This window comes from Crocuta crocuta, unplaced genomic scaffold (assembly GCF_008692635.1).
Source record: "Crocuta crocuta isolate KB4526 unplaced genomic scaffold, BGI_CrCroc_1.0 scaffold306, whole genome shotgun sequence".
In the NCBI taxonomy this organism is placed as follows: domain Eukaryota; kingdom Metazoa; phylum Chordata; class Mammalia; order Carnivora; family Hyaenidae; genus Crocuta; species Crocuta crocuta.
In genome coordinates, this window is record NW_027529630.1 from 2,066,776 (window position 1) to 2,093,769 (window position 26,994).

At 53.0% G+C, this 26,994-nt stretch overlaps 1 protein-coding gene across 1 annotated transcript in view; it reads left to right on the forward strand.

Moving 5' to 3' along the window:
* The window catches only part of ARHGEF17 (Rho guanine nucleotide exchange factor 17), a 55,852-nt gene that overhangs the window by 737 nt on the left and 28,121 nt on the right, over nucleotides 1-26,994 (forward strand). The window contains exon 4 of the mRNA XM_077762269.1: nucleotides 7-2,820. Coding sequence (XP_077618395.1) covers nucleotides 7-2,820 — 2,814 coding nt within the window. The remainder of the gene's footprint in view (nucleotides 1-6; nucleotides 2,821-26,994) is intronic.

Genomic DNA, 26,994 nt, shown 5'->3' on the forward strand with positions numbered 1-26,994 from the left:
CGCAAGCTCTTCGGTGGCCCTGGCTCCAGGCGGCCGAGTGCCGACTCTGAGGCCTCGGGAACGCCCAGCCCCGACGGTGCCCTGTGGGAGCCTCCGGCGCGGGAGACCCGGCAGCCACCGACGCCACCTCCTCGGACGTGCTTCCCCCTGGCTGGCTTGCGTTCCGCGCGGCCGCTGCCGGGCCCGGGGACCGAGGGGAGGAGGCGGCGGCAGCAGCAGCAACAGCAGCAACAGGAGCGGGCGCAGCGTCCGGCGGATGGTTTACATTCTTGGCATAGCTTCTCCCAACCGCAGGCCGGGGCCCGGGCCTCCTGCTCCTGCTCCTCCTCCATCGCCTCCTCCTATCCTGTCAGCCGCAGCCGGGCTGCCAGCTCCAGCGAGGAGGAAGAGGAGGTCCCGCCGCCGCCGCCGCTCGCGGAGCAGAGTCCGGCCTACCACGGAGGCCACTCCTCGGGCAGTGAGGAGGACCAAGACGGTGAGGGTGGCCACCGCTGGGAAGGGAGGCCGGGACTCAGGCCTGGAAGCTCTCTCTTGGATAAGGACTGTAGGGCAGACAGTTATGGGTTAAATCTTGGCAGCATGGACTCAGCAGGCGGAGCCAGGAGTCCAGAGCCCCCCAAATCTCCAAGAGCCCATAGTGAAGAAGGACCCCGGGAGTGGGGTACTGGCTCGCCTCCCAGTGTACCAGGTCCTCAGGAGGGACTCCGGCCCATGTCTGACACTGTGGGAGGAGCTTTCCGCGTGGCCAAGGTGAGCTTTCCCGCATACCTAGCCAGCCCAGCAGGCTCCCGTGGTAGCAGCCGTTATTCCAGCACGGAGACCCTCAAGGATGAGGAACCATGGGCTAGTCGGGGTTCGGGGGCCTGGGGCATGTATCGTTCGCCTAGCTTTGGAACTGGAGAAGGGCTCATCCTAAGGCCCCAGCCTCGAACCCGCACCAAGGGAACTGTGGGCACCACGAGGGCATTGAGAGATGGAGGACTTGAGCTGGACAAGAGTCGGCAGCGGAAGTCCCTGTCGAATCCAGATATCGCCTCAGAGACCCTGACGCTGCTTAGTTTCCTTCGCTCAGACCTTTCAGAACTGAGGGTCCGAAAACCCAGTGGGCGCCCCAATGATCTTGGGAGCGGCTCCTTAGATGGCAGAGACTCACCAGCAGCAGGTGGCCCTGGCAGACAGCTTGGGCCCATGCCCGCCCCAGTCCCAACGTCACCTGGCACCCGTCCCACACTCAAAGACTTGACGGCCACTCTGCGGAGGGCAAAGTCTTTTACCTGCTCTGAGAAGCCTGCGGCCCGCCGCCTATCCCGCACCAGTGCCCTGAAGCCCAGCTCCTCTGAGCTCCTGCTGGCAGGCCCAGGTGTCGAGGAGGACCCACTGCCCTTGGTTGTCCAGGATCAGTATGTGCAAGAGGCCCGTCAGGTTTTTGAGAAGATCCAGCGAATGGGTGCCCAGCAGGATGATGGAAGTGATATCCCCCCTGGAAGCCATGACTGGGTAGGAGACATGACCCAAGGGCAGCGGTCCCAGGAGGAGCTCTCTGGCCCTGAGTCTAGCCTGACAGATGAGGGCATTGGGGCCGATCCAGAGCCTCCTGTTTCAGCTTTTTGCAGCCTGGGTACCACAGGGGTGTGGCGACCCCTTTCGTCATCCTCAGCCCAGACCAACCACCATGGCCCTGGGGCTGAAGATAGTCTGGGAGGGTGGGCCTTGGTGTCCCCTGAGACTCCTCCCACACCAGGTGCCCTCCGCCGGAGACGCAAAATCCCACCTTCAGGCCCTGGTGGGACTGAACTGAGCAATGGGGAGGCAGGTGAGGCCTACAGGTCTCTGAGTGACCCAATTCCACAGCGCCACCGGGCTGCCACCTCCGAGGAGCCCTCTGGGTTCTCCGTGGATAGCAACCTTTTGGGCTCACTGAGCCCCAAGACAGGACTTCCAGCGACCCCAGCTGTGGACGAGGGCTTGACCAGTGGCCACAGTGACTGGTCTGTGGGCAGTGAAGAGAGCAAGGGTTACCAGGAAGTAATTCAGAGTATTATTCAGGGGCCTGGTGCCTTGGGGTGCATGGCAGATGACAGGGTTGCTGGCAAAGTCCCCAAGAAGAAATCTCTGAGTGACCCCAGCCGCCGTGGGGAGCTGGCTGGGCCTGGATTTGAGGGCCCTGGAGGGGAGCCCATCCGAGAAGTTGAATCCATGCTGCCTCCATCTAGCAGTGAGCCAATTCTTGCAGAGCGGCAGGCAGCACCAGAAGAGTCCAGTTCTGCCAGATGCCGGGCACAGTCTGAGAGGGCCCTACTCAAGACTCCACCTGCCTCCTCCACCGCCCATCGTGACTTCCATCTTGACCCTAAACTGGCTGATGTTCTGTCCCCACGGCTCATCCGTCGTGGTTCAAAGAAGCGCCCAGCCCGGAGCAGTCATCAGGAACTACCAAGAGAGGAAGGCAATGAGGACCAGACTAGCAGCCTGTCTCGGGCCCGACTCTCCTCCAAACACGTTCGCCACGCGAGTGTGCCCGCCACCTTCACACCTATTGTGGTGCCTGAGCCACTGACTTCCGTTGGGCCCCCTGTGGCTGTGCCGGAGCCCATGGGCTTCCCTGCCAGAGCACACTCCACACTGCAGGCACCATCACTCGAGGATGTCACTAAGCAATATATGCTGGCCCTCCACCCTGGTGAGGTTCCTGCCCCAGTACCCGTGGATACTTGCCTGACCCCTGTTGCACCGCTCTCTGCTGAGGCCAAGCCCCCTGAGGCAGCCAGGGCTCCGGATGAGCCTGTCCCAGCCAGCAAGTGTTGTAGCAAGCCACAGGTGGTGAGTCCTTTGTGGGGGGCTTTTGGGGTGGGGCCAAAGAAGGTCTGTAGGCACTGACTTACACGGGAGCCTTTTGAGTGTTCTCTTTGGGTAGGTTCCCGGGTCTGAGAGTGCTTCTGTGGTCCTGGAAGTGCCCAGGTAGTTTTAAGAATGTTAATGACACAGGGCTCCTGTCGACTCAGGCCCCAAAGGCTTCTGCTGGTGCTAATGTCAAAAGTTCTTGTCTGCTTCAAGGTATTCTGGGTGACAGTTACAAAGGGTTCAATCTAGTCCTTTAGCTGTTGCTCAGGGACTGGTTTTAGAGATTCCTATCTGATTCTTTTTTATAAATACCCAAGGAGGTGTGAGGGTCTTTCCTGAGTCTTGCTGTGCTATCTGCCAGCCCCCTTGTAGGATGTTAGGGTTTGGGGCCCACAGCTGACATAGGTTTGTACTTTCTCATGTGGTTTTCCTGTGGCAGATCAAAACGTGGGTTTGTCCCTGGGCCTGGGAGAATTGAAGAGGTACGGACATTACTTTATGGAGGAACAAAGAAGATTCCATAAAGTACATTGGTGGCTCTGGCCTTTCTCTGGGACTCAACCTCTCCATCTGTAAAATCAGGGATTGTGGACAAGGGGCTACTTGTCTTCATCTAGCTGGTGCTGCACAAATTTGAGAGTTCATAGGTTGGAGTTGAGGCACTCTTGGTGCCTGATGTCTGCCAGAGCCTTTTCTGATTAGAGCGGGGACTTGTAGGGGAGGACAGGAACAGAGGAAAGACTGCCGAAGCTCAGCAGAGAGGGGCCTTGAAAGAGTTCGGGAGTGGTTTCAGCCCCCACAGGCAGGGCTGCCTCTCTGGGTCAGGGTGGGGGCATTGGTCCCCCATCCTGCCAGCTCTCATCTCTCCCACCCCACCCCCTTCCTGGTGACTCTGAAATGCTTCCCCCTTCCTCTGCCAGAGCCCAGGCCCTGGGGACTCAATCTTTCTGAGGCCTCTACTTCTGCCTTCAGATGTCTCTGGAGTTTTGGCTGTGGGTTCAGATAGTTCTAGGCATCATGATGTCCTGGCATCTGACTTGGAAGCTAGATTCTAGGTGTTGGGTTCTGGGCCTAGGGTAGGGATGGCTCAGGGTTCTTTCGACCATGGCCTGCACTCCCACTGTGTTGTGGGCCTGTGTGAAGAGCCTGGAAACCCTAAGCCCTGGACTAATTTGGTCACTCCCAGTTCCCAGTACTCTCACGGCCCCTCTGAACTCTTTGTTTCTCTTTCCTTGTCTCTGTTTCCCCCTGGTCCTGGTTCTGGTGTCTCTCACGGAGACCACAGAGAGAGCCAGCAGGCAGGGAGTGGGGAGAGGGGAGCCTGGTAGGACTGCTCTGATGCCCCTAATTCCAGAACCAGTTATCTTTGGAACATAGAGGTGGGGGAGGGCATGAGTAAGGGCAGCTCCTGCCCGAGGCCCCTTCCCCAGCTGCCTTTCCCATATAATTATCTCCTCTGGGAGCCTTGAAGGCTAAATTAGGGAAGAAGGCAGGAATGAACCGAGGGACTCAGGGAAACTGTTGGGGGTGGGGGTGCTCCTAAGAAGAAGCATTAAGACTCAGAGAGGAGGTGGGAGTTTTTGCAGAATTGGTGGCTTTTGGTCTGCCTTCCTTCATATTGTTTGCTTGTCCCACTGGACTTCAGCGAGAAGCTTAGCCCCCTCCACCACCATGTCTGCCCATGACACAGGCTTCTCCCTGTCCTCAATAGAGCCCCTCTCAGGCCTCCAAACCTTAGCCTACTCCAGTCCTCTCACCTTTCTAGACCCAGCTTGATGTCCCCTCTTGCCTAGTAGAGGAGAGAATGAGTGAGTCTGTCTTTGGAAGAGCAGAGTTTGAGCCTAGGTTCCAGATCTCGTGTGACAGGATTAGTCACATCCCTGTTCTATACCTCACTTTCCCCTTCTGTAAAATGGGGGGTAATGGTTTCTGCTTGGCATGCTCTTATACGGTGAGTGGGTGGTGTGGTCACTTCCTTCCTGGGGGCAGCAGAGAGGGGGAAAAAACAGGCTCCACTGCCCCTACCTCTTCTCAGTGACTAGCTCAGGCTCCTCCTCCCTGCCCCCTACTGGTTTTTGAGCACAGGGCTAGGCACTCTGAGCCTCAGTATAACCTGGTAGACTTGAATTGGCTCAAAAGAGATTCACCATCCCCTAATTCCCCAACCCCCTCATAAAGCCTGGAGGTTCTCCTATCTGCTAGCCTCGATCCCCACTGCTGTCCCCTTCCTTCTGCCTCCAGGAAGATGGGGAACAGCTGTTCACCCCCTCCTACTGGCCTCCATGGAGGAGACAATGTCCCCTTGTTTCGGGCCTGGGGCTCCAGTCACGCTCCCTGAGCTGTGGGTGGGGATGGCTCCAGAATAAGAAGGGAAGAGAATAGGCTTTCACATTTTGCTGATGAGGCAGAAACCAGGCTGAACCCAGCAAGGGGCTGACAGGAGAGGCCCTGGGGGGGGCAGAGGCAGCCCCTGACCCAACCTAGGCTTTGAGGAGTCCTCAAATTCAGGTGTCCCCTAGCCCAGAGTCTGTATTTGCCCTCTGCATGGTGTATCCCTGCTGGGAGCAGGGCAGGCCTGGATCAGCCTCTGACTTGCTCTGACACCTGGACAATCATCTTGGGCCTCGATTTTCCCATCTGTACAGTGGGATGTTAGACTATGTGGTCTTTGAAGCTCTGTAGCGGGGACAGCCAGCAGAGGGGTCAAGGGAAACAGGAAGTGTTGGAGTGTTGCTGAAAGAGAAAGGCAGCTCTGTGCAACAGCTGTGAGAGCCGAGGAGTGCAGGGAATGAGGAATAACTCATGGTCATTTTGTTCTCTGAACACCTGCTTGCGTATCTGCTGGGAGCAGGCAGAGCTGTTGGCAGGCAGAGCTGTTGGAGCCTCCGTGCCCTGCCCCTGCCACACCCCTTGTCATTTCCACTCAGACCCACAATGGCCTGGATGATCAGACTCTTCACTCCAGCACTTCCCCTGGCCTTCAAGTACTGACTCTTGTAGCCCATCCATCTGCCCTCAGGTACTGACACCTTGACACATTTGACAGGTGTGACAACTATAGCCCAGAAACAGGAAATGACTTGTGTCTCAGAATCCTAGATGGATTGACTCACAGAATTTTAGCGTACTGGAATAGCAGTAACAGTGGCTAACATTTATTAAGTACTTACTATATGCCAGATACTTGGAATGTTTCATTCTTCAGATGTGGAAGCTATGAGAATCTTCCAGTGCTGGATTCTTTGAATTGCAGACTGTTAGATTCCCACCGAGTCCTAGAATGTCTGTGACTTAGAGGTGAAGGAGCCAAAGGGACCCCTGTTTTTTGGTGGGACTGGCCTGCCATCTGAGTAAGGGGCATACAGTTAGGGGGTACCTGAGGGGTGTCACCTGCATACCCCTAATAGCCCGAACACCTACCTAGTGGTTATTTAATTCACTGGGACCTGGAGGTGGAGTGGAAAGAACTTTGAGACTCAGAAAGGAGAACGCTGGGTCTAAGGTCACACAGCAAGGCAAGGCGCAGCTGGGCCCAAGAACCAAACCCCTGCCCCAGCAGACATGCTTCGCTCCCCCCCTCCTTGCCCCCAGCTTGCCCGGCTGCAGCTCTTCATCTCCTTCCTTCTCTCTGTGTCCCCTTGGCAGGGAACCCAGGAAGGTGGGGGTTCTCTCTTTTTCCTCCTTGGCTCTTTGCTGTGATTTTTCCATGGAAACTGGTTCTGGGAGGGGAGGCAATTAGGACATTTGGAGTTCTGAGTGATACCAAATATCTATAATTAAATGTCTTGTCACCCAGAGGAGGGTGGGATGGGGAGGACAGGCAGAGGGCGGTCCCTTTCTTCTGTTTATTCCTTGCCCCCCCACCCAGCCCCCGCCGACTCCTTCCTAATGGCCCTGGACTGTTGGAGGGAGTACAGTCCAGGAATGGGTCCCCCACCAAGCATGGAAGAGCTGGGGGATGGACCAGGGTTGAGTCTGACATTTTTCAGCCCCACATTTCCGGGTTTGTGAGGCTCTGTCCCCAGCACCCTCCCAGTGTAGGGACTTGCCCCTCCTGCTTCGTTCCTTTCCATCTGTGATCTCAGGCTACACATGCTGCCCTGCAGTGGGGTGGAGGCACCCCCAGGCCCGGGGAACCAGACACTCAGACAGTTCAGAATCTAGAAGCAGACTTAAGGGGCTGAAGGATGCTGAAGAACTGGCCTGGGGGCTGGCAGGGGAGACTTCTTAAAGGAGGCTTTGCCTGGAGCCTGGTCTTAAAAACTGGAAGAATCTGTGTAGCCAGAGAAGAGAGGGAGGGGTTCTAGGAGGAGGGCACAGTGATGAGCAAAGGCTAGGAGGTAGGAAAGACATGACAGTCTGTATGTGGTGGGAGTCTCTATCGGGGACTTGGGTGACCCTTGATAGAGCAATGCATTCATCCATTTAACAAATACTTACTGAGCTCCTAGACATACCAGGCACCTTCAGAGGCCCTAGAGATACAGTAGCAAACAAAACAAAGGCCTGGCCTCGTGGAGCTTCCAGACTAGTGAAGACAGCTGTGTGTAAACGGATACATTATGTGTCAGAAAGAGGTAGGGGCTGGGGAGCAAAAGAAAGCAGGTTAAGGGAGCAGAGAATGACAGGAAGAGGGTACTATTTTTTTTAAAAAAATGTTTTAATGTTTATTTTTGAGAGAGAGACAGAGTGCTAGCAGGGAAGGCATAGAAGGGAGACACAGAATCCGAAGCAGGCTCCAGGCTCTGAGCTGTCAGCATAGAGCCCGACATGGGGCTTGAACTCACGAAACATGAGATCATGCCCTGAGCTGAAGTCAGACGCCCAACAAACTGAGCCACCCAGACTCCCCAAGAGGGTACTATTTTAGATCAAGGAGTCTGGGAAAGCCTCTCTCAGGAAATGTGATTTGAGTAGAGACCTGGACGAAGTGAGAGAGCAAACTAGCTAGCCGTCTCGGGGAAAGAACATTCTGGGCAGAGAAGAATAGCAAATGCAGAAGCCCTGAGGTAGAAGCGTGTTTGAGAAATTATCCAGAGGACTGTGCGGATGGAGCAAAGTAGGAGATGAGGTCAGAGAGGTCAGGCATGGAAGTGGATCAGGGTTGAGGTAGATCTCATAGGCCAGTAGGAGGGCTTCAGCATTTACTTGAAGTGAGACTGGACAGGCACCCTGGGAAGGTTGTGAGTAGAGCAGTGACCTGATCTGACTTAGGCTTTCACAGGTCTGCTCTGGCTGCTCTGTTGGGGTAGATTGCAGGGGCCCACGGTGGAAGCAGGGAGGCCAGTAAGGAGACCAGTGGACTATTTGGGTAAGAGCTGATGGTGGCTTAGGCTGGGACAGAGGTGGTGGAGTAATGGGTTTCTGCAGCAGCCCAAAGAGTTTTGTGAGGGACTGGATCCCAGCTTTCAAAGTGAACACAGAGCTACTGTGGCTCCCATTGCTGGGCAGTGTGTGAGGGGTCGATTAGGGTGGGGAGGGGAAGTTGATAAAGCCCCCAGGGTGTACTGGGGCTGAAGGCTGCACTGACTGCCCAGACTGCCCCCTGCAGACCTACATTGGCTTGGCTCAAAAAGTAGGAGAGTAGAACCACCACAGGCCCCTTGTGAGGATAGCCACAGTGCCAGGTCCCACTCGTGTCTCCTCTACAGCCACCATGACACCCATCCAGCTCCAGCTTGCATTTTCCTGAGACGGGGAGCTCATGCCACCCCCTCTGGTCCTCCAGCTAGGTGAGCATTGCCATGGTCCCAATATATGGATGAAGAAGCAGGCCCAGAGTGGACAGGGGTTTGCCTAAATGCCCTATGGCTCGAGTATGGGATTTGGCCCCAGGTGTCCTGACTCCCAGGCCCCACAGAGTTCCCACTGAGCAGAGTTGGCTGGAATGGCCATGTTAGGGTGGGGGAAGGGGGGAAGCCCACGTTTCCCAGAAAGGCTTGAAGCCCTGGCGTACTTATTGGGAAATGTGCCCAGGCAGCCTGGCGCCTTGCTGGCAGGCCCTAAAACAGGGGCTCTGGGTCTCCTGGGAAGCAGGAGCCTATTGGAGCCAATGTCCCCACCATGGGAGTTGATCCTCTCCCCCTACTTCCACCCTAAGCCTCTGGGGCATTCCAGGGGTGGACTGAGGCAGAGGAAAAAGTGGACCTCGGATGGGGAAGAGCTCCCTCACCTCATATGCCGGGAACTCCACGTTGGGGATTGGGGCCCCTGGTGCTGTTGGACCAGAGGACTTGTCAGGTTCCTTCACACCCTGAGAGGTCCAGGTGTTTCCCAGGAGGTGGTATGTGGAGGGTAAGGAGCACTGCCCAGATCCTTTTGTCCCCCAGGCTGGCTTTGGGACCCAGGGCAAGCATTTACAGACTCCTCTGTGTTGCCTCCTCACTCCACCAAGGATTATTGTTGAGATTAAATGAAATCATGCCAAGAGGGCTTGGCACATAGTAAGTGCTCAAGAAGTGTTAGTTCCTTCCCTCATGACTAAGAGGCCCAGATGTTAGGATTCTAAGATTCTAATAGACATTGAGTCTGGGATGCTCAGCCTCTCTTTCCAGCTGTGAAGCAGAGGACAGAGCTCTGGACAGGAGAGCAGGTAGGGTCCTGACTGGTTAGGTCGGTGGCCCAGGAGCCTGGGCCTTTGGAGGGGGGAGGTGGGCAGAGGGAGAAGTGCTGGGCATTTGGGTGGAGTCCAGCACCCACTGTCCTTGCTCCTCTCTCCAGCTCCCCCTCTTCTTTTGTTACCCAGACCCAAACTGGGGGCTTTAATAGCCAGAGCCCCCTCTGCTCAGAGCCCCAGACACATTTGAACCTGCCTCTGAAGCAGGGTTCACAGCCCTTCCAAGCCAGGGGGTCTGAGGATCTGTGTGCCTGGTGGGCTTTGGGGTCAGGCTTGATAAGGGTTGACATGTCAGAGCTGACTCTAACTCACTCACTACATGAGAACTAACAAGTCATTGCATCTCAGCTCTGAGCCTCCATTTCCTGCCCTGTCAGCCCAGGACCCTAGGTTTAGAAGCTCTCAGAACTGTGGCCACTTTAAGAGCATGTGCTTTTGAGATTGCCAGTTCAGAGTGTAGAATCTTGTGGTTTCAAGATGAAGGATTCTGTGTTTTGTTTTGTTTTTTTTTCCAGGAGTCCATACCTCTTAGCTTGATTTTGTTTGTACATTTGAGATGGTTACTTCTTGGTTCTGAGATTCTGGGGCCAAGGAGAGGCGGGGCAGGTCCTGGGCCAGTAGGGGGACTGTGTTGGAGGGGGCCAGGCTGAGGGAGCAAGCACCAGGTTGGTGTCTGTTTCCTGTTTATTGGTTCCCAGGGGGTGAGCAGGCCCTGCCTCAGAGCAGCATGGAGCAGGAGGGAGGGAGGCAGGGCGTGGGGGGGGGGGGTTTTGGCTGCCAGCCAGCCTCACAGTCTGGCCTCCTGGGACTGCTGAGACCCCTCCCCCTGAGCCCCCTTGAACAAACATCCAGTCCTTTCCCAGGACAGGGCACTGGAGGTCAAGGAGCAGATGTGGAAGGGAAGGGGTGGTAGGACTGGACCCCTTCCCCCCCCCTCAAAAATCCTACTGACTCCATCTTTCTTGGCTGCGTGTGTCACTGAAGCCTCACTCCTGGTTCCTCACTGTCCCTCTGTGTCTCCCTGTCTTCCTGCTGTGGGACATGGTGGTGACATGTCCAGCTTCTTGGCAGGCTAGGAGGCAGGAAGAGGAAGAAAAGGGACAAGGCCCTCAATGCCAGGAGGTCTGCCTGGAAGGATCTTTAGAAACTAGTGGTGTCTTCTAACCATCCCTTACCCTAGCATTATTCAGAGGCGAGGGGAAACTGAGGCCCAGCAAGGGAAGGGGTCTTGCCCAAGGCTGAGCCATAGTGGACCAGGGCCAGCAATCTGCCCTGTGCACCTCACTGCTGTCCCAGCCCCACACTTGGATTGCTGGGTATAAGGGGGTATTCTTCAAGGGGAGGGTAGCATGGCTCACTTGGCATTTTAGGAAGTTAGACTGAACAAGGAAGAAAAAAGAAGCCTCAATATGTCTGCAGAGAGGTCTCTGACCAGAGCACAAAGGGAGAGGCTGTGTGTGCAAGAGCCAGGTTGAAGGCCTTCAGTGCCAAGTTAAATGACCTGAGTGAGCTTTGTCCTGTGGGCAGCAGGGAGCCATGGAAGCTTAGGAGCTGAGGAGGAGCAATGCCAGATGGACACATTAAAAAACATCCCCTGGTTATGGACTGGAGAAAGCAGGTGGTGAGAAGCCCAAGCTAAGGAGTACAGGTGATGTAGGGCTGGAGAGAAAAGGATGACTAGGGAAATAATTTGGAGGTAAAATCTGGCAATTTAAATTTAGGCTCAGGGCACCAGAGTGGCTCAGTTAAGTGTCTGACTTCGGCTCAGGTCATGATCTTATGGTTCATGAGTTCAAGCCCTGGGTCAGGCTCTGTGCCAACAGCTCAGGGCCTGGATGGAGCCTTCTTCGGATTCTGTGTCTCCCTCTCTCTCTGCCCCTCCCCCACTCGTNTGTGGCAATGGAACAGAATGCAGGGTCATCTGAGTCATCCCCCTGCCTCAGGGCAGACCATTCCTCTGCATTTCTAGAAGGGTAAGGGGGCTCTGAGCCAGCTCAGGTCTCTGCCTCTGTGCCCCATAGGCTTCCTGTCTAACTTACCTCCTGCTGCAGCAGAAGTGCCTGCTTCTCAATGGGGTCACCAGAGAACAGCAGAGCTTCAGGCTACACCCCCAATCCCACTCCTTCTGGGAGTGGTCTGGGTAGGGAGCATGGGGGGACAGGGGTAAGGGGCAGGCCTGTGCTGCCTTGCTAGCTATGACCCAAGACTAGTCACTCAGCCTCAGCCTCCCCATCTGTGAAGTAGGAACTTAGATGTGGTAGAGTCCAGGAAAGCTCCGGACTGTGCAGGCTCTCAGAGATGGGAGTAGAGTGACTGGTATGTGGACAGGCAGGCCATCTTGCTGGCAGTGCTCACAGTGGGGCCTATAGTCAGAAACAAGGTATCCTTGTGATATTTGTACCAGACTCCAAGACAAGTACTGTTCTGTGGCCCTGCAGTCCTGGAGGCCTTCGTGGAGGAGAGTAGGGCAGGCTGTAGGGAGAGGAGTAACTCAGATTTGGGGCCTGATCTGAGCCTCAGTTTCCTCACCAGATGCCTAAGTACCCTTTTAGCTCCTTGCTGTGCCTGGGTCCTCTTTTCCCCTCCTTCTGGACCAGAGCTTTCAGGCTTCTCCCCAAGGCCAGCGGGGGCGTTGCCTGGGGCGGGTGAGGAATTTCCGAGGGAACAGCTAAATTCAGCCCGCACTAAAAATAGTCCTGGGCCTGGCCCCAAGGCTAGAGGAGGAGATGAAGGGAGGGAGAGGAGGAGGGCGGGGCAAGCTCTTATCCTGCCTGCCCCACCTCTTCACCTGGACCCAGGGCCTGGGCTGGGGAGGGCCTCCTCCCTTGTCCACTTCTTGCACCAGGCCTTTCCCATACTGGGGCTCTGGGCTTTCTTCTGTCCTCCCTTCTCTATTCTTCCCCTGCCCTCCTACCCCAGCCTCGCCCCTTCTGGCTGTGTCTTTTCTCTATATCTCCCTGCCTCTGACAGAGCCAGACAGAGGCCCCTGGCTAGGACCAGGCCTTCAGAAGAGGGCCTTGTATAGGGAGGTGTCCTCTTGGCATCTCAGCCTAAGTGTCAGGAAGCATCCCCCACTCCACTCACAGATATTGCAACCCCTTTCTTCTGAGGTGGGGGAGGGGGAGGACAAAAGGCCTCAAAGGTTCTGGGGCGTAGAGATGGGGGTGGAGCCCCTGGTTCATCCTGTAATCCCAGTGCATGGTTCTGGTCAGGTGGCTCCACCCTTGCCAAGCTCTCAGGAGTTCCTGGCACATGGGGCATCAAAACACATTTATTAAATAAATAATGTGGGGAGAGCAGGGAAGGCAGGAGGAGGAGAGCTGGGCCCTGCCCTTGGGGAGTTCCCAGGCTACTCTGAGCTCTTGGCACCACCTAGATCCAGCCCTGTTTGGGCTCTGGCCCAGGAATCACAGGCCTGAGCATCCAGGCAGGTGAGAGCTGGCAGATGGGCAAAGGGTTCTGTCCCAAGCCAGNCCCAGTGAAGGTGAGGATCCTAGCTGAGGTCACAGAGCTCAGAAGGAGAGATGTGGTGGTACTGGAGCCTAGCCTGGCCTTACTCCAATGCTGCAGGAGTGAATTTTGTCTAATTTAGCAGGGAGATTAAGGAGGAAGTGGATGGAAAGTCTTAGGAGGTCTGGCCCACAGTATTTGACTGAATATGGCACGACTCAGGGGTGAGGAGTCACAAGTAGCGGTAACAAAGCTTGTCAAGCTCTTCTTGTGTGCCTGGCACTGGGCGCTGGTCTGAGCACTTTCCATGCATTCACTCATTCAATCTTACAACCATCTGTCAGGAGGTGCTATCCTCCCTGTTTCTAGATGAGCCCAAGGCAAAACATGATAAAATAGTTTGCGTGGGTTAGAGAAGCTAACTAAGTGCGGAATTGGAGTTGAAACCCAGACAGTCAGGTTCCAGGATCTATGAATGTCACCCAGGCTCCTGGCTGGCAGGATTGCCTGGGTGGGCAGTGGTGCCATCACCAAGGTGGCTATGTGTGAGGAGAGAGTGGATTCCGCTTTGGATGTAGGAAACTGACTGGATTTGCAGCACAGAGTCCTAGCCCCAGGAACTAGCACATGGTTGCTCAGTAGATACTAACTGAATGGCTCACTTGCATGTGAGGGGCCCTTGGTGCAAGAGGAGGGATGGGCAGGCAGAGGGAATGAGTATTTCCTCCCACCACTGGCCCAGGGACCTTTCTCTTGGTGCTAGAGTGCAGCTGAGGTGGGTGCTGGGCTCCCTGCTTGTAGAGAAAGCTCCGGGCTGGAAGGGCGCTGAGATGAGCCACAGGCAGGGGAAGGAGGGGTGGGTAGGGGCAGGCCATGCAGTGCTGGCGCGGTCCCGCCTGCAGTATCTGGAAAGCAGATCTCTTGGGCCATGGCCGGCGTGACTCAAATGAAGACAAAAAAACCTTCCATATTTGGACAAAGAGCCCAGAGAGGCCCAGACCTGCAGCCAGTCCAGGCCGCCTCCCCCCCACCCCTGTCTCCCTCTGGGCCCCTAGCCCTGAGCCCTGTCCTGTGAGTTTAACTCTTGGGCCTCAGGCAGCACTGTGACCTCCTCCCCTGAGTCACAGGGCCACCTTCCATGTGGCCAAGCCTGGGCCATGGGTGCTAGAGAAGAAACACCCCAGCAATGGACCTTGAGCTTGGGTCCTGAGCAGAGGGGAGTCCTGGCAGAGCCTGCAGGTTAGAAGGGGGTTACACACCCAAACAATTCACATGCCATGGGGTGAGTTGACTGTAGACCCGCACCTATCCCAGTATTGGCAAAGCCGAGGTACACAACATGTAGCCGTATGTACACACACACACCACACACACACACACATTTCAATTCCTAGCAGACTTCTGTATTCACAAAGACATTTGTGCAAATATCAGAAGTGAGGACCCAGCCTGAGAACCTCTCATACCTTCCCCGGAGCAAGCTTTGATGAGCAGAGTTGGAATAGATAGGGACGCCCAGATGTCAGGTTAACAAGTAAGGTAAATAGTCATTATCCTTCTGGGGAGATGCAGACAGAGCAATTCACCTCTGCACCAAAACCCCTGAGCACCCACCGTGTGAGCTGGGTTGTGCAGTGGATGCTAGAACCAGGTGAATGGGGAGAGGGCTTCAACCCACTTTCTGCCTGGAGTGGGACCTCATTCCCACGGGGAGGACCCACATGCTCACTGTCACTGGTGGAATAACTGTGCTGACTACACAGCTGCTCCAGCTTTTATAAATGGCCCTGGGTAAATAACTCTGGAATCAGCCTGGGTAATGGGTTTGGAGAGCCCAGGGTAACCTTTAAAATTCAGTCCCATTGTCGCCCACTGGTACCTATATGGGTACCTATATGCTAACCCTTTAGCATGTGGGCTATATTTAGGACACACAGAAAGAGGTTCCTACCCTAGGAAGATTGGGACCCTTATCTGAGAACTGAGGATGAGAAGGAGGCCAAGGTGGGTGAGGGTGAGGGAGGCTAACGTGGCTGGAGCCTTGAAAACCAGCAGGACTGACTGGCAGAAACGGGGTCAGGCCTTTGAGTCAGAGAGAACCAAGAAGGTAGAGGCCTGTGATGGAAAAGCCCTGGTGTGTCTAGGGTGCTGTGGAAGCTCCTGATTTTCTGGAGAAGTCGGGTGGGTCCTGGAAGACTTGAAAGTCTGGAGTTCACCTCAGGGCAGTATTTCCAAACTCTTAAGAACAGTGGAAACTTTTCTTCTATAAGTTAGAATGTTAGCTTGGAATCTTGTTGATTTAAGTGAAGGTGGGAGCATGTCTGCCCTCTTGATCATGTCTCCCTCCATGGGCTCCTTTCATGGGGCCCCCTAGGACACAGGCAGAGTCTGCCTCTGTTCGGGGCAGACGGGCCCCAGTAGAGGGGTTGAGAGCAGGACAAGCCTCTTCCTTTGGGGAGCCTTCTCCGCAGGCTCCCGAGTTCAGCCCATCCAAGCTCCCCAGAGAGGGAACAAACCCTGTTGAGACCATGTCTCCAGAAGGAGCCAGGATGATGCAGCACCCACGCTGGGCTCCTATGAGAGGGCAGTGTCCCCAGCAGGGGCCTGTAGAGCTGGGCTGGGCCCTACTTGATTGGTGGAAGACACTGATTGTTGACTGCTGCTGCCTGGGAAGGTACAGGCCCTTTGAGGGAGGTAGGAGCTAGCAGCTTAGCCATGCTCCTGGCGTGGGCATGCTGTCTGGCCCAGCTGCATCACTGACTGGGGACAGGTGGAGCAGCTGGCTTCTCTAAGATGAGGTAATTTAGGTTAGAATCAGAAAGACTCCCACCCAGCCCCAAGAGCTCAGAGTGTGAAGAGACACTGGCAGGCGTGTGACCAGACACTGGCAGGAGAAAGCCTGAGCTCTGAGCCTGGCACATCCAAGGCCCTTCAGGAACCAGGCTTGGCCCACCTCGGGCACTAGCCTACTTGGCCTGCTACACAGCCTAGACCACTTCTTTGGCTGTCAAGAACATTGGGTGAGTCAGAAATTGCCAAGCATAAAGACAAGATGATACACCTTGCACAGACCAGCATCTGCCAAGGCCTGGTGTGTGAGAGAGTGTGATGGGTTGGAGGAATTACTATGGCCAGAGCATCATGCAACCAGAGTGTGATACAGGTGGGGAAAATTTGACTTGATACACTGATGGGTCAGCAAGGGCCAGTTCATCCAGAGTGTTGAGGGTCAACCTGAATGCTCACACTTGATCCTACATCTAGCTGTGTTGGTGTAAATGGTTAAAACAGATTGGAGCCAGATGGCTTAGGTTCAAATCCTGCTCTTCCTCTTAGCTGTATGACTGTGAGCAAGTACTTAATCCCTCTGTGGCTCAGTTTATGCACCTGTAAAATGGGAGTGATGATGATGATGATGACACTTATTATAGGGTTTTTTTTGAAAATTAAGTGTGATAATGACTGAGCTGGACCACTGACCACAGGGGATCAGTGGGAAATCATAAAGGTGGAAAGGGAGGGAGGGTAGTGGCCTGGCCTGCCCTGGCTGAGGAAGGATGGGAAGAAGTGGATAGGGGTCACCAAGAATAGCCTAGAGAGTCATCTGTTGGGGAGAGGGACCTGCTGCGTTCCCTTGGAGAGGCTCAAAACATCCCCCCCACCCCCACCCCGCCTCCAGGTAGCTGCCATAGGAAAAGAGCTAAGGAGCTTTGTGGAGGTTGGGGGGGGAGGTCTGTGGGCATGGGAATCTGCTGGATTCTCACTGGCAGAAATATCCACTCTGCTATAAAGTTGCCTACAATGACCTCACTTTACAGTCAGTATCTATGGTCCAGAGAGAGAGGCAGGATTGCCAGTTCTAGCCCCAGGTCCTTCATCTAGTCTGGGGCCTCATTTCCAAGCCTTGGCTGGGTGGAAATCTAGCCCTGAGGTCGCTAAACCTGGGGAGGCGTGGGGGCTCTAAAGGAGCAATCTGACACTTCTCTGCAGAAGGGGTTAGGGTGCCTCTCTGCAGAGAGGGCTAGGGCCTTCCTCTCTGGCTGCAAGGTGAGCAGGGAAAGTGTCCTGTATGAGACCACAGGTGACACGGGAATTGTGCAAAAGAAGACCGGCTGGGAAACTGAAGAGAGAAAGCAAAGACAAAGGCTTCCAACTCAGCGTCCAAGAGCAAACCCTCCTTTCTTTCATCTTGTTTTCAGTCACTGGGAGCCCCCTTGGGACTTGGTCCTGTGCGTAGGCTGGGAACACAGGGCAGTGCCCAGGGTGATCAGGGGCTGCTGCCCAGAGGCTGGGGGAACCCAGAAAGTCCATGCCCTGGAGGGAGTGTACTGAAGGGACAGTTCCTGAGGAAGAGACTGAAGCTAAGCCTTTGATGGATGAGAAGGAAGATGAGGGTTGCAAAGGCTGTTCAAAGCTGAGACTGGAGCCCGGAGCAGGAGAGGTGCTAGGTTGTGAGGTCAAGTTTTAAAAAATTCAATGTATGTATTTAATATTTTGAATAGATAATATATTCACATGATTAAGAAAAGTCAAAAAGAGTAAGAAATCAGGGCACCTGGGTGGCTCAGTTGATTGAACGTCTGACTCTTGATTTTAGCTCAGATTGTGATCTCATGGTTCATGGGTTTGAGCCCTGCATTGGGCTCAGCGCTGCCATGGTTTGGGGTTCTCTCTCCCCTTCTCTCTGCCATTCTCCCGAAAATAAGTAAATAAACTTTTTAACAAATGGTAAAAAGTCTGCGTCTCACCAGCTGCCTACTACCTCCCCTGTCCTACCCAGGACACCCCGTTATTAGTTCTTGTGAATCCTTCGATATGCAAATACCAGCAAATGCACTATCTTTCTTTCACTTTCCACAGAGACAGAGGCACACTGTTCACACTGTTTTCTACTTAATGAGATCTTTTCCAGATCTTGCTTCACCAGTGCTTTGACAGCTTCCATAGTCTTTTCTTGTGCCCTGTGGTGCCCCATCACACAGATTGCCACATCTGTATTTAACCACAGATTAAAAGATGTTTAGGATATTTTTAGTCTTTTGCTGTTACAAATAGTACTGCAGTGAACAAGCGTCTTCAGACGTTATTTTGTACAGGGACTGGCATATACTTGAATTTTTTTTAATTTTTTGAGAGAGAGAGAGAGACAGAGTGTGAGAGGGGGAGGGTCAGAGAAAGAGGCAGACACAGAATCTGAAACAGGCTCCAGGCTCTGAGCTGTCAGCACAGAGCCCGATGCAGGGCTTGAACCCACGAACCATGAGATCATGACCTGAGCCAAAGTCAGACGCTTAATTGACTGAGCCACTCAGGTGCCCCTAATTTCCATTTATCTTACAATGAGTAAGGCCGAGCCTCTTTCCAGATATCCAAGAGATATTTGGATTCTCTTTCAAAGAACTGTTCATAATTGCCCATTTTTCTGTTGGGTTGTTGGCCTTTTGTTTTACCAATTTCTAGGAACCTTTAAAATATTAAAGGGTTTATTATTGTCTGGGTTATGAGTTGTAGATATTTTTTCCAGATTTGTCGCTTGATTTTTGACTTTGTTTATGGTACATTTTTGCCATGCAGAAGGTTTTGTTTTTATGTGGTCTGCTTTACCAAGCTTTCATTTTAAGACTTCTGTATTTGGAGTCACATTTAGAAAGGCCTTTCCCACTCCAAGGTTATAAAGCAGTTTCCCCTTGTTTTCCTCTGGTGTTTTATATTTTCATGTTTTGTTTTACATTTAAATCTTTGACCCGCTTGGAATTTATCCTGGTGTGTAGTGTGAGTTATGGCTCCAACTCTGTTTTTTCCCAGAACTGGAATATCTTTTTCAGATGGGTATGAAGGCTGGTGACTCTAGCTTTTGAAGGTCAATGGCAAAGTGGTTAGAAGGGCTTGGAGCAACACGAGTATAATGTGATAGACAGTTGGAGATGGGGCATAGGCTGGTGCCATAGCATTCTCAAAGCCTAATCTTTGCTGTAGGACATTGGACACGTCTCGTCCCCTCTCTGGGCCTAGAGTATACCTAGAGTATAGCTTAAGGGGCCCTAGATATCACCCTGAACCCAGGGCTGACTGTGAGGGAGGAAATGGCCAGCAAGAAAAGACCGTCCTGAAGGCAGGGGCACAGAGGGTGTGGCCATGGATTCAGTGCCCACTAAGGCTGGGCTGAAGTGGAGGGGGTGGGGGGCTGGCAGCAGAATTGATAGTGTTCCTGGAGTGGGCAGGTGGGAAGACAGAGAGGGGCGGGCATTTAAAAATACCCACTGCAGCCTGGCACTGAAGGCAGGGGTGGGGGGCAGGCCCTCTGCCAGCCTTCCGGATCCAAGAATGCTGAGGGTTGCTGGGGCAGGCACGCTGTCAGTTAGTTGTCTGAGGACTGTGGGCCCAGCCCAGCCGTAGCCATTCCTGGAGGGCCTCTTCCCTCCACCAGATGCAGCAGGCATCCTCGTCCTCCCCAGCGGAGAAATAGGGACAGACCACCCTCCTAGGGACTAGTCCTGGTACTGCCCTGGACTTGCTATGTGACCTGGGGCCAGTCCCTGTCTGCTAGGGTCCTTATCCATCAAAAGGGGCAGTTGGACTTGTCTTGCATGCTTCTGCCCTCCCTGGCCCTCACCCAGATTCCAGTTTGGATTAGAGCTGGGAGGGAAGAGCTTGAGGTCCTTCCCCCTTCCCCTTTAGAGATGGGGAAACTGAGACCATGGAGGGGACTCTGACCCCTGCCCTGCCTTTACTCTTCTTGACTATCTTGGGCCTCTGGACCCTCCTCCCTGTTCCCACACGGCCTGTACCAACTCCCCACCCCCACTCCTGGGCCCCAGTGGTCAAATTCCAGGGCTGACATTGCCATGGCAACAGCGGGCTCACAGGGCCCCTCCTCTCAGGGTTCTCCACCAGGCTGTTGTCCGGGGAGGAGGCAGAGAAGGCCTCCCGCCCCTGGGGGACTAGAGGGGTTGGGGGTGGGGCAAGGGAGGAGGTCAGACCCAGCTGGTTTCCCATTTGTTTTCCAAAGGAGAAAATGGAAAAGGCACAAAGTGCTGCCAGCAAATGCAATTCTGTTATCCCAGACACAATAGGAGGGACAGAGGTGGTCACCTGGGCTGGGGACAAGAGAGCCATCTAGAAAGCCTCTTCCAAACTTGCAGTTGGAGAATTGTCCCATTGAAGGGTCTGAAACCAAGGTTTTAGGACGGGAGATGGAAAATCCTTCCCCAGGTCACCAGCACCCAATGCTAATGCTTCCTACGGCCTGAGGGCCTGCCCATCTTGGGCTTTCTTACAAGCAGACCTGCCCCACTGTGGAAGGAGTTACCATGGTACCATTGGAGGGGGTGAGCTCCTGGGCCCTGGGGTTATGGAAGCAAGGACTGCCAAGGGATGCCTACCGTGGGACGGGGTTAGTTCACTCCACTGCTGAGATGACTTGCCTTCTAAAGTTCTCCGGTTTTTCATAACCATCTAATGCTTATTGCGATCTCTGCTCTACACACAGTGCTAAATAAGCTCTTTATATTCCGTATTCTATAGAAGACACTGTGGCACAGCCGTGGGCCTCCTGGAGGTTGGGGCAGCCACCAGTGCAGTGTAGTCCCTGTGTATGTATGTATACATACATAGTATGTCTGTATATGTATATTTTGTAACATGGAGATGGTGTAGTACGTATGCTTCTTGCTTCTTTCATTTAATAGTACACTGAACACCTCTCCATGGCATTTTAAAGAGTTCCATAAGTGCATGATTCACGCAGCCTTGTGGTCAGTTCCCGCTCTTGTGAAGAAGGCAGTGTGAGCATCCTCATCCTCTTCTGCTACTGCTATCCCTGGACTAGAAGATGCCTCTTCTCCCACACTGTGGAATAAGTGTTGATATCCTGACCCCAGGATGCCCTGTGGGTACAAATCCTGTCTGCTATGAGACCTTGAGCTCAGTCCTTAACTTCTCACCCATCTCCTCTTGTGTATAGCAGGATAATAATAGGGCCCACCAGGAGGCCTAGCTGCAGATTAAAATAAATACCTGTAGACAGCCAGAAGGAACCCCTCCAGATAGATTTACTTCTACTTGTATGCTGTTGCTCTCTTCCTGTCCTCAGACACAGTAGGTTAATGGCAGAGGGGAGGATCTGAGCCCCAGCCTTGCCACCTCAAGAACCCAAGCAAGTTATGACTCACTGAGCCTTGATCCCCACCCCCCTACCCCAGTTGCTGTGAGGATCTGAAGAGATTAGGCCCTGCAAGCATTTTTTAAACTGTAAAGTGCCAGACGATGGATGTCACTTATTGTCTGTATCAGGAGAGCAAGGCTGCAACTCCAGAATCACGAGGTGCTCAGAGCAGGAGGGGAGTCACAAGATTTGGGATATGAGGACAGCTTCCTGGGACTGTTAGTCCTGGTCCTGGGGGCTTGGGACAGGGGAGCCTAGGTAGACCTGTCTCAGGCTGACTTTCAGCTGTGAATCCTGTTGCGCGTGCATGCATATACACACGCACACATGGGTGACTGTGGCTGCCCAGGCATTAGGACTGGTCACTAGTTGCTGATACAGAGCAGCAAGGCTTGGAAGCCACTGGTCAGCCCAAGCTAGAGACCACTTCTACCAGCATGGCCCAGACGTAGTGATAGCCCCTTGGATGCTGGGGCGGAGGGATTGTTGAACAGAGCATGTTCACTGTGCCTGGACATGTTGACCACCCTAGGCTTGTCTAGTATGATGAGAGGAGCTTCCCTGGGCTCTAGGTTGGGTCAGGGTATATGAGGTGTATTTTAGGGCCAGAGTGACTGACTGATGGATGGAACTTACTCCTCTCCTGGAGTGTCCCCTGAGTCTTGGAATAGGGTAGGGGCAAGGGAGGTTGGGGCCTCAATGCCTCTCAGTGAGTTAGGCCCCTTTGGACAAGATTTAGTGGAAGAGCCCCAAGGGCTCAGTTCTAGCCTCAGCTGACTGCCTGCTGCCCTGGGGGGTCTCAGGATACTTTCCTCTCTGAGTCACAGTGTCTATATGTAAAATGAGAAGGAATGGTTCCTTTTCTGACTTTTTCCTTCAAGGAAGGCTTGAACATGGGACTTCTGTTGCTGTTCACATTCATTACACAGAAACTTACTTTCATTCATTCACTGATTCACAAATATGTACTAGACACTTACTGTGGGCCAGACTCTGTTCTAGGCATGGGTACTGAAGTCTGCAAGTTCCAAAGGGCAGGAAGCACTTCTGCCTTTGTTTCAGCACCATCCACATCTAGAACAGAGATCAGATTAGTAGGTTGGTAGGAGCTGATTAACACCTCAAGCTTCCCAGGCTGGGCCATTAGTGGTCTGAGTATAATTTCTAGCACCGTTGCAAGTGGGGAAGATTGCCTCTTTTGTCTGCTGGGCTTTGAGAGCCCCCAGGATTGTATCTACAACTCAGGCAGGCCCTGCCCCCTCCTCCCTGCCTCTCAGCTCCCTGGGGCTCTGGCCTGAGGCTGGCCTGGCCTTTCCCAGGGTGCCTGGCCCACAGCCCAGTGAGTCATCTTCCGCTCTAGAGGCTGGACACCCCATCCCACCCTGAAGACACACGCAAATGGAGCCCACCTCCCCCCTCAGCTTGTGCCTGGGTTCAAGGGAGGGAGGGAGCCAGCGGGAGGGTCTGGAAACAGACACTGGATAACTTCCTTTCCCACGATCCCTTACCCCAGCCTCCCTGCATGCTAGAGAACTGGGTGGAGGTGAGGGAAGGGAGCCCCCCTTTGCAGAGCACCTACTGTGCATCAGGTGTTCACTCCTATTTTCCAAGTGGGGAAACTGAGGTTGAAGGGAAAGAATGTTTGCAATGGCTAGAAAGTGGCAGCCCTGGGCCCAGACCACAGGGGCCTAAATCCCTGTGCAGTGTTCTATGCTGAGCAAGGTTTAGACATTTTGAGTGAAATAATTTCTCGAGCTAGGAGGGAAGGGCTCTGGGAGGTAACACATACACAGGTTCTGAGCTACGAATGGGAACACAGGCCAGACCACTCTGGCGGGCAGAAGGGTGCGCAGGGTGGGTGGGTGCATTTCTGGGAGCTAGGTTTGCCAGATTTAACAAATCCTACTCTAAGGCTTCATAGGTTCCCAATGGTATCCCTGCCCGCCCCCCCCCAAGGGTGGGCCAACCTCCGGTCTCAGACTCAGATGTGGGTCCCAGAAGATCTGGGTTTCAGTTTCTCTACCTGAAAGGTGGAAATGACAGTCAGCATCTTGGGCCCTGAAGATGAGTAAATTGAGAATTTCTTAGCTGGTCAGGAGGTGTTTTTCACATCTGTGGCAGTCTGTCTATCCACTTACCCCCTGCCCCCACCTCCTGCTTCCGGTCATTATCCTTGATGTTAAGAAACTCTTCCTTCCCAAGCTGGAAGGTCCAGCTGTATCTTCTTGAAATTAAGTGGAGAAGGGGGAGGGCAGACAAGAATAAAGGGGAAAAACCCACATGAAAAAAACCAGTTAAATTCAAACCACACGCACTGAAGCCCCTGCCATGCAGGCCTCTGCTGCCATCTATGGGCGTCTGGCAAAAGTGCAGTTCTGGAGCCCCAGCTTTCTCACTAAGGCCAGAAGGCTGAATCTGGCACCTGAAATCTAGGAAGGTGGTCAGGCTGTCCATTGGCTGTCTCTGGCGTGACCTCACTTATCACCTCCTTCAGGGAGTGTGGTGAGGAATTTAGAATCCACCTGAACCCTCCTTCCTGCCTCATTTATTTACAGAGGGGGAAAGGATCCCAGACTGGGGAGCAACTCTGCTAAGTCACAGAGCAAGTCAGTCACTTGACACATATGGATTCTGTACCTAGTGTATGTCAGGGACACAAGTATGAACACAGAGAGACCTGGCCTCTGCCTTTATGGGCCTTATAGTGGGGGATGGGCGGGGGACACAGAGAAACCTTCCTCCTATTTCCATGTCTCCTATTATTGCCAATCCAACTTTTTTTTTTTTTTGGTTTCAGATGTACAATTTACTAATTCAACACTTCTGTACAACACTCAGTGCTCATCACAATGTGTGAGATCCTTATTCCCCATCACCTATTTAGCCCATGCCCCCCTCCACCCCCTGATAACCTTCAGTTTGTTCTCTATAGTTAAGAGTCTGTTTCTTGGCTTGCCTCTGTCACTCTCTTTTTCACCTTTGCTTATTTTTTTAAATTCTACATGTGAGTGAAATCATACAGTATTTGTCTTTCTCTGACTTCTTTCCCTTGCATAATATTCTCTAGCTCTGTCCATGTTATTGCAAATGACAGGATTTTATTCTTTTTGTGGCTGAGTAATATTCCAAGATAGATAAATAACTAGGTAGGTAGGTAGGTAGATAGAGAAGTAGATAAATAGATATATGCACCACATCTTCTTAATCATTCATCACTTGATGGGCACTTGAGCTGTTTCCATAATTTGGCTATTGTTGATAATGCTGCTATAAACATTGGGCTGCATGTAAAGCTTTGTATTAGCATTTTTGTATTCTTTGGGTAAACATCCAGTAGTGCAATTGCTGGAGCATAGGCTAGTTATACTCTTTACTTTTTTTTTTTTTTTTANTCATCTGTTGATGGGCCATGTCCAACTTCTTGACCTCAGGTGCGTTGCCTCAGTTCTTGGAGCCTTTGTTTACTCCTTTGTAAGATGGATGGTTATTATACATAACTTAGAGGATTGGTGTGAGGATGAAATGAGATAATACATGAGAAACAGCACCTCACCAAACAGGAGCTGGTAGTAAAATTAAGACCCCACCAAGGGTATGGGGAGTGCACGTCATTCCCGGAGGCCCAGGAGGGGCTCAGGAGTACAGTGGGTGGAGGTGTTTCTTTGGATTGAGAGGTGGCCAGTATGGTTCATCAGCCAGAAATTGGGCCTGAGCCCCAGCACAGGGAGTGAGAGCTGCCACCTTGAACCTCCTGTCAGCTATCAGGGTGAGTTTCTAGAAGGAGTGGTGAGATTTTCTAGTGCTGATGAGGTTGGGGTCCCAGCTGGATTCCTCTGGGCCAGTAGATAAAATCTAGGTCTGTGCAGAAATTATCCCCTTCCTTCCCTTCTTTCTGTAGGACATTAAGAACCTTGGGTTCTTACCCCAGCTATGCCACTTACTGGCTGTATGACCATTGCTTCATTACCTTCTGAGCCTCAGTTTCCCCAGCTAGGTAGTTCTGTCTTTCATGCAGTTGCAGGCAAATAGTGACTGTGCTGGAATCACCTTGAAGGCATCCCCATTCATAGGTCTGGCAATCGTGGTGGCATTTGAGTGGGACCTCATCTGGGTGGTCAACTAGAATACCATACACACGGCCTCTGCATGTGACCTGGGCTTCCACACAACGTGGCAGCCGGGTTTCAGGAATGAGTGACCCAAGAGAGCAAGATGGAAGTACATGGCATTTTTATGGCTTAGCTGGGGATGTCACATACTATCCTTTCTGCTGTATTCTGTTAATCGAGGCAGTCACAAAGGTCACCCAGTTTCAAGGGGGAGGAGACATAAACCTCATCACTCTGTGGAAGAGTGTCAGTACCACACTACAAGAAGAGCATGTGGCATGGAAAATATTGCAATAGCTATCTTTGAAGAATGCAATCTGCCACATCTTCCTGGGGTGGTTAAGAGGATGAAGTGAGATAGTGATGTAAAGTCTTAGCCCATGCCTGGCACATATTTAGTGCTCAGGAAACAACAGCGATAGCTTTTTTTTCCCCTGAAGTTTATTTATTTTGAGAGAGACAGCATGAGCACATGTATGAGCGTGGAAGGAGCAGAGAGGGAGAGAGAATCACAAGCAGGCTCTGAACTATTAGCATGGAGCCTGACATGGGACTCAATCTTATGAACAAAGAGATCATGACCTGAGCTGAAAAAAGAGTCAGACACTTAACCAACTGAGCCACTCAGGCACCCTAGCTATAGCTATTTTTGATTATCATTGAAGTGGCCTTCACTTTTCATTTCTGCCACGAAACCAAATGGACTGTTACCGACTGATGGGCTGTGCAGTCACATGGTCACAGAAGACCACTGACAAGAGTATACACAGACATGTGGGTGAGCCCACACAGATGAGACACACATCGTGTCACTCATAGTTCCATCTAAGCAGGGCAGTGGCTTTCCTGTGGCAGGAAGGACCTGAGGCTTCTTGGGTCCTTGATCTCTCCTTCCCATTCCCTAGCACATTCCCCAGAATTCTGGGCCCCACCATGAGCAGCCAGTCCCAAGGGAGCCCTGTGGTTTGGACACTGCCCTTGAAGTTGTCTATGAGGCCTGGGAACTCAGTGGAGCCTTGAGAGGCTCCTCTTTCCGGAAAAGAGTATCTACAGGGGAAACGCCATGACCTGGGAAGGCAGGGGTGAGGGACAAATGACAAGAAGAAGAGGGAAGGGGTCTCAGACAAGAACAGATGGAGAGATTGGTGCCCCAAGAGGAGAAGTGGCTTGTTCAAGGTTACATCACTAGTAAGTGGTAGAGCCAGGATGTGAGGCCAAGCAGTCTGGCTTCAGAGTCTGCCCTCTTAATTTCTTTGCCAAGAAGTCCCTCTTTTGGAACTTCAGTCCCATTGATGAACCTCAGGACCTGAGGAGGGCAGCACCATCAGTGAAATGAATAGCCCGTTAGGTTGGGAACATACAGTTCCATAACGGTGGATGTTGGTGGGGTCAGGAACTGTAGACAGTCCATCTGGGCCATTAGCCAGGGCTTGGTTCCCAGAGAAGAGCATCCTCCTCGATCCCAGCATTGCCTGTTGATGGCACTTTGTTTTCCACCAAAACCATCGTGTGTGAGGAGAACCTGTTTATGTCATCAACTCAGTACAAATGAGGCTGGAGAAAGGCAATGCAGTCAACTAGTGCACCAGGGTGGGGAGGGGGGAGGAGGCCGAGCTGTGTGCATGAGGCTAAGGGGAGGTGGAGAGGGGCTCTCCTTACAGAGGAGGGGGTGGGTTTAAGAGCATGGGGCCTGGAGGCAGTCACCTCAGCTGGACCCCTTATCAGTCAGGTGACCACCCTTAGCCTCAATTTCCTTGTTTGTAAAATAGAGGAGTAACAACCTTTGATGGAGGGCTACTGTGGGGATTAAAGGA